The 6,413-nt window shown below is 48.4% G+C and overlaps 1 protein-coding gene across 1 annotated transcript in view; it reads left to right on the plus strand.

Annotated features, from left to right (window-relative positions):
• Positions 1–3,513: 3,513 nt before the first annotated feature.
• LOC310694322 (cocaine- and amphetamine-regulated transcript protein-like) overlaps positions 3,514–6,413 on the plus strand; it is an 8,754-nt gene continuing 5,854 nt past the window's right edge. The window contains exon 1 of the mRNA XM_083477455.1: positions 3,514–4,551. Coding sequence (XP_083333581.1) covers positions 4,414–4,551 — 138 coding nt within the window. The 5' untranslated portion in view covers positions 3,514–4,413. The remainder of the gene's footprint in view (positions 4,552–6,413) is intronic.

The raw sequence follows: 6,413 nt of genomic DNA on the forward strand, positions 1-6,413 counted from the left end.
GCTGGAGGGAGACTTAAAGCGTAGTGTGTTACAGTAGTATATAAACCAATGGCTTTCAGAAATATAAAATCCTATAAACCCGGCAGGATTTGCTCAATCCAGGCCTTTTCTCTAGGACATTTACATAGAATCATAGAATTGTAGAATTGGAAGGGATTCCAAAGTTCATTTAGTCCAGCCTTCTGCAACGCAGAAATCACAGCTAAATTCCAGAACATCATAAATTCTCCTGCCCGCCCCTCAGATATGTCCTATAAACATCCTTGCTCAGACCTGCACTTTTAGAATTTTGGATCATTACATAGGGAAAAGATAGCTATGTGCCATTTTTGCCATATCAGCTGCCAAATTGACAGTGGCACTAAACCAGGCATAGGCAAACTCGGCCCTCCAGATGTTTTGGGACTACAACTCCCATCATCCCTAGCCAATAGGGCCAGTGGTCAGGGATGATGGGAGTTGTAGTCCCAAAACATCTGGAGGGCCGAGTCTGCCTATGCCTGCACTAAGCCATCTCAGTTATTCTGGCAATCTGCATCCTTGCTTCCTGGCCAAAGCTAGCAGTCCTTTTGCCATCTTTTGCTCCTGTTTTCACACACCTGCAAGCAAGCCAGGCAGAAATTCAACAGGTCAGGCTTTCCCCTTCCACAGCACAGAGTCACACTGATGAGTGAAGCTTCCCCGTTTGCATTTATGCCTGCCAGACGGCCTTTAAAAGACACAGGAGACCTGCTGCGAAAGGACAAAGCTAACAACCGGCTTTCCTTTCCCCATCTCACAAAACAAAACCACCAGGAGAGTTGCCAGTCAACCTCCTTGTGCCTTGAACAAGTGGCTTGATGTGTTCAGAGAGCAAGATTTCAGAGCATGGAAACTGGATCTGATGGTTTAACGTACTTGCTTCCCGCCAGAAGGCTTATAGTGTTATCTGAGACAAGGCCCTCCCAAGCCAGCTTTTAAGACACAAAGTGAAGACGAAATCAATTCATTAAAAGGATAATGAGACTAACAACACCCTAGAGTCCGGCACAGCAAGTCCAGTAGAAACAATTCCGAACAATTTAAAACAGAGAAAGCAACAGCAAAATCAGTAGCAGAGCCGCAACAGCAACTTTTAACTCAGGGTTGGGGAGTCTCAGGCGCTGCGGTGGGGCAAATGAGTCCCCCCAAAAAATCCTTTTTATCAGGCCCTCGGGACTCTCCTAGATCAAACCTGCTTCACATACTCCTCTGGGTTTTTTGGCTGGCTGGACTTTATCCTTGAACTGTGACAACGCCACTTGCATACCCTCCAACATTTCTCTGATGAAAATAGGGACATCCCATTCCATAATGGTATTTATACCCCACACATCTTACTAGGTTGCCCCAGCCACTCTGGGCGGCTTCCAACATATATAAAAACATAATAAGACATTAAACATTTTTTTAAAATCCTTCCCTATACAGGATTGCCTTCAGGCGGCTCGGGGGTCAGATAACTCCATACCCTCCAACATTTCTCCAATTAAAATGGGGACATCCTAAGGAGATCCCACTTTTTGACCCTGGCCCCTCCCACCACAAACATGCGGCCCCCCAAAATGTTTTCCATGAGGAAAATGCCCTCGTGCTGAGGAAAGTTACCCCAGCCCTCCTTGAACTAGGAGGGATTTTCAAGGCCTGATGAAAACTGGGTGAGGAAGGGGCATCTCAGCCCATCTCTCTCACAGGACAGAATTTCACTAGTACAGGGTCCATCGGAAAGGGCGGCCTGTTTCTCTCTGTGCCCCAAACTCCTGTACAGTGGTACCTCGGGTTACAGACGCTTCAGGTTACAGACTCCGCTAACCCAGAAACAGTACCTCGGGTTAAGAACTTTGCTTCAGAATGAGAACAGAAATCGCATGACGGTGGCGCAGCAGCAGCGGGAGGCCCCATTAGCTAAAGTGGTACCTCAGGTTAAGAACAGTTTCAGGTTAAGAATGGACCTCCAGAACGAGTTAAGTTCTTAACCTGAGGTACCACTGTAGTTAAGTCACTGAAGGTTGAATTGGCAAGCTTAACTGGCAGAAGAAGAAACTGGTTCATTTAATATGGCAATTAACTTGACAGAGGGGCAAACTGGCTCATTTAATATGGCAACCTTAACTGGCAAAAGGCACGATCCTGATCCCTGATTTCCACCTCCCTCCCAATAACACGGATTACTTTGTTTCGAAAGTGTGTGAGTGTTTGTGTGTGTGTGAAGCCTTGGAACATCATTAAATGTTTTCTGAAGAAAGCAAAGATCAAACTGTCAAAAGGATAAATGGATAGAGATTAACGTACAAGGCAAGGGAGTTTAGCCAGAGGGAAACTTAAGGCAGAGCAGGAGGGGGGGGGAGCGGGACAGGTGGGTGGATGGATTACAAACAGATCTTCTCTTTTCTTGCCTTTTAATTGCTGCTTCAGAGACAGAAACCAACCAGTGAGCTGTTCTGGGCAGCATCCATTCTCACCCCTACCTGGAAATGCCATTTGGGACTGAACCTGAGACCTTCTACGTATAAAAAACAGTGGCTCTGGCACTGACCCACAATCCTTTCCTTGAAAACTAAAGAAGGATATTGATAAGGTGCACAGAGGAGGGCAACCAAGACTGGCTAAGAGTCTGGAAACCAAGCCTTATGAGGAACGGTTGAAGGAGCTGGGCATGTTTAGCCTGGAAAAGGGGAGACTGCGGGAGATATGATAGCCGTCTTCAGATATCTCAAGGGCTGTCCCATAGAACAGGCACGTCCAACAGGTAGATTGTGATCTCTTGGTAGATTGTGGGGTGTTCCTGGTAGATCTCTGGTCCCTCAGGGATCTCCTTCCCCACAAAATAAAAAAATTAAAAAGAATTTTAAAAAAAAGCTCAACCGCTCTGGCTTCCTAAGAAAAGCTGAACAACTTTGCCTTTCCAAAAAAAGCTCAGCAACTTTTGCTTCCTAGCAAAAAAAGTGGATTATCAGATTAAGGTCCACTATTTGACTGCAGATTCAGGACCCTCAGCTGTGTGTTTTATATAATCGACTTTTTATTATGTTCTGTGTATATTGCAATGCTGATTCAGTTTCATTCATTCATATATTCATATATCTTTGCTTCCTAAAAAAACAACAACTCAACAACATTGATCCATCAAACGACAATGGGTAGATCACTGCCAGTTTTTTGTACTGTGAGTGGATCGCAGTCTGTTGGGAGTTGGACGTCCCTGCCATAGAAGACGGAGCAAGATTGTTTTCTCCTGCTCTGGAAGGTAGGACCTGAGCCATTGGCCTCCAGTTACAACAAAGGAGATTCCAACTAAACATCAGGAGAAACTTTCTGACAATTGTTTGACAGTGGAATGGACTCCCTTCGGAGGCGGTGGGCTCTCAAAGGAGGTTTTAAAGCAGAGGGTGGATGACCATCTGTCGTGGATTCTTTAGCTGAGGGTTGGACTAAATGACCCTCCAACTCTACAATTCTGTGACTCGAAAGGATCTAGTCCTCATGGTTCTGAATAAAGGGCTGCTTTCCAGAGGGACATAGGTAGTTTCTTCCTACCGAAGCAGACCATTGATCCATCCAGCTCAGAATTACCTACACTGACTGGCAGCAGCTCTCCAAGGCTTCAGACAAGCCCTAGCTGAGGATTGAACCCAGGCCCTTCTGTATGCAAAGCAAGTGTTCTAGATATTCAATACAGGAGGGCATAGGGAGGGAGAGAGGGAGAATGAAGGCAGATAAACAAGGCCAGGATTTCTAAGCGCTTTTGGACACAGCGACGCTCTCCAGCAATGATTAATTCTAATAATAACAGGACAGAATAATAGCAGATCATTAGGCTCAGAGATGCTGGGGGAGGCACATCAGAATCAATGGTTATTGGGCGGGGGAGCGAGCTAATTCCCAGCCCATTCTGCTCCCAGCAAAGTGCTGGGCCCCCGGCCAAGATGATGGATGAGGCTCTCTGCTCAATCTAATGCCTCCCGCCGCTTGCCAAAATTGCAATTTGCAGAGTAAACCTCTGATAAATAGTCAGCCAGAGGGGGGGGCTCTCCTGCTTAAGCACCCCACGCAGCGCCCACCCCTGGGGGGTGCCAACAGCAATTTTGCACCCAGCTGTGCGCCTAGCTCTCTTCCTCACACCCACCCACCACTTCCACATGTCTCCCCTCCCCTCCTGTGGGGACACAGGCTGAGGGGGGGGCAACCTCATTCCCCTCTCTTCCCAAGACAACCCCCACCCCTCCGCCTGGCTCGGAAGCTGACAGGCTCGCTCGCTCTCCTGCTAAGCCAGAAAAAAACAGGCATCAGACTTCAGCACTGTGGACAGCTCCTGTAGCTCTGAGCTCACAGTCTCTGTCTTGCTCTCTCTCTCAGCCCTGAGCTTTCAGCTTGCTCTTTCGGATCCTGTCCACAATGGACCGCTCCCAGTTGGGCTCAGTGGCCTTCCTGCTCTGCCTGATATGGGCGGCACACAGAAGTCTTGTCACAGCCAGCCGGGCACCCCAAGAATTCCCGTTCAAGCATGCCTACCAGGCGCACGAGAAGGAGCTGGTGAGTAAAAGAGGCGAGGTCTGCGGGTGGTCCCCGTCCGTGGGCTGCCACGGTGCAGGGGGGCAGCGGATAAATTGCACCTGGTGGGCAAGGATGCGCAGAGGGGTTCGAGAGCCCCATAGGCAACCCTCCTTTTGGCATAATTGTGGAGTAGAGAGGGGTCTCCCAGGGTGATTTAAGTCGAACCCTCTCTGCCACGCGGGAAGCGCAGCTTAAAAGAATTTGAAAACCTCCCAGCAGAGTTGTGAGTTAGCCCGTTCCCCCGTCGAACGGCTTTTCCCGTCAGAAAGTTTCCCCCCAAAAAATGTTTAGTTGGAATCTCCTCTCTTGTGATTTGAATGTGCTGGTTCAGGTCCTACGCTCCGGAGCAGCAGGAAAGAAGATTGCTCCATCTTCCATCCTTCGAGATATTTGGAGGTGACTATCTCATGACACCGATTCCCAAACGGTGGTACCCAAGGATATTCACCGCCAGGGCAAAACAGAAGTCCGCTTAATGGATTTGTGGTATAGAGCAGAAGCAGTGGGATTTGTTGCACATCCCTATACAGTGGTACATCGGGTCACAGACGCTTCAGGTTTCAGACGCTTCAGGTTACAGACTCCGCTAACCCAGAAATAATACCTCAGGTTAAGAACTTTGCTTCAGGATGAGAACAGAAATCATGTGGCGACAGCACAGCGGCAACGGGAGGCCCCATTAGCTAAAGTGGTTGTTGTTGTTTAGTCATTTAGTCATGTCCGACTCTTTGTGACCCCCTGGACCAGAGCACGCCAGGCCCTCCTGTCTTCCACTGCCTCCCGCAGTTTGGTCAGACTCATGCTGGTAGCTTTGAGAACACTGTCCAACCATCTTGCCCCCTGTCGTCCCCTTCTCCTTGTGCCCTCCATCTTTCCCAACATCAGGGTCTTTTCCAGGGAGTCTTCTCTTCTCATGATGTGGCCAAAGTATTGGAGCCTCAACTTCATGATCTGTCCTTCCAGCTAAAGTGGTACCCCAGGCTAAGAACAGACCTCCAGAATGAATTAAGTTCTTAACCAGAGGTACCACTGTATTGGGGAGAAAGTGGGATAAAAAGAAGGAGGAGGAGGAGGAGGAGGAGGAGGAGGAGGAGGAGGACCTGTCTCATAGAATGTAGGAAACTGTCTTATACAGTCAGACCATTGGTCCATCTAGTATTGCCTACACTGACTGGCAACAGCTCTCCAGGGTTCGAGGCAGGGGACATCCCAAGCTCTCCCTAGAGATGCCGGAGATTTGAACCTGGAAACCTTCTGCATGCCAAGCAACTGCTCCACAGTCCTCCTCCTAAAGAAGCAAGTGAGATTTCCGGCTCCATGTTTCTGGATAAAGGGCTGAATGTAAAAAGAACATGTATTATACTGAGTCCAGTCATTGGTGCATCTAGCTCAATATTGTCTGCACTGACCATCAGCAGCTCTCCAGGGTTTTAGGCAGGGGACTATCCCAGGCTTACCAGAAAATGCCAGGGATTGAACGGGGAATGTCTACCACTCAGCTTCAAGCCCTCCAGGATGGAGTCTGTGTACCTTTGGTCTGCTCCAGCAAAACACTTCTTAGGCTGATAGCCATGATTGTTAAGAATGGAGCCTCCAGTCTCAGAGGCAGTCTACCTCTGCAACCCAAAAATGGAGCTTTTCTACTGTGGCTCCCCGCACGTGGAATGCTCTCTCCAGGGAGGCTCGGCTGGAGCCTTCATTAAGCGCCAGGCGAAAATATTACTCTTTAACCAGGCCTTTGGCTGACTGATATCCAACGCCCTTTCAAAATGTGTTGGTGTGGGATGATTGAGTTGTTCTTGTTTTGATTATGTGTTGTTGGTTTGTTGTTGTTGTTGTTG

The sequence above is a fragment of the Podarcis liolepis genome (assembly GCF_965112155.1).
Source record: "Podarcis liolepis genome assembly, chromosome: 15".
Taxonomy (NCBI): domain Eukaryota; kingdom Metazoa; phylum Chordata; class Lepidosauria; order Squamata; family Lacertidae; genus Podarcis; species Podarcis liolepis.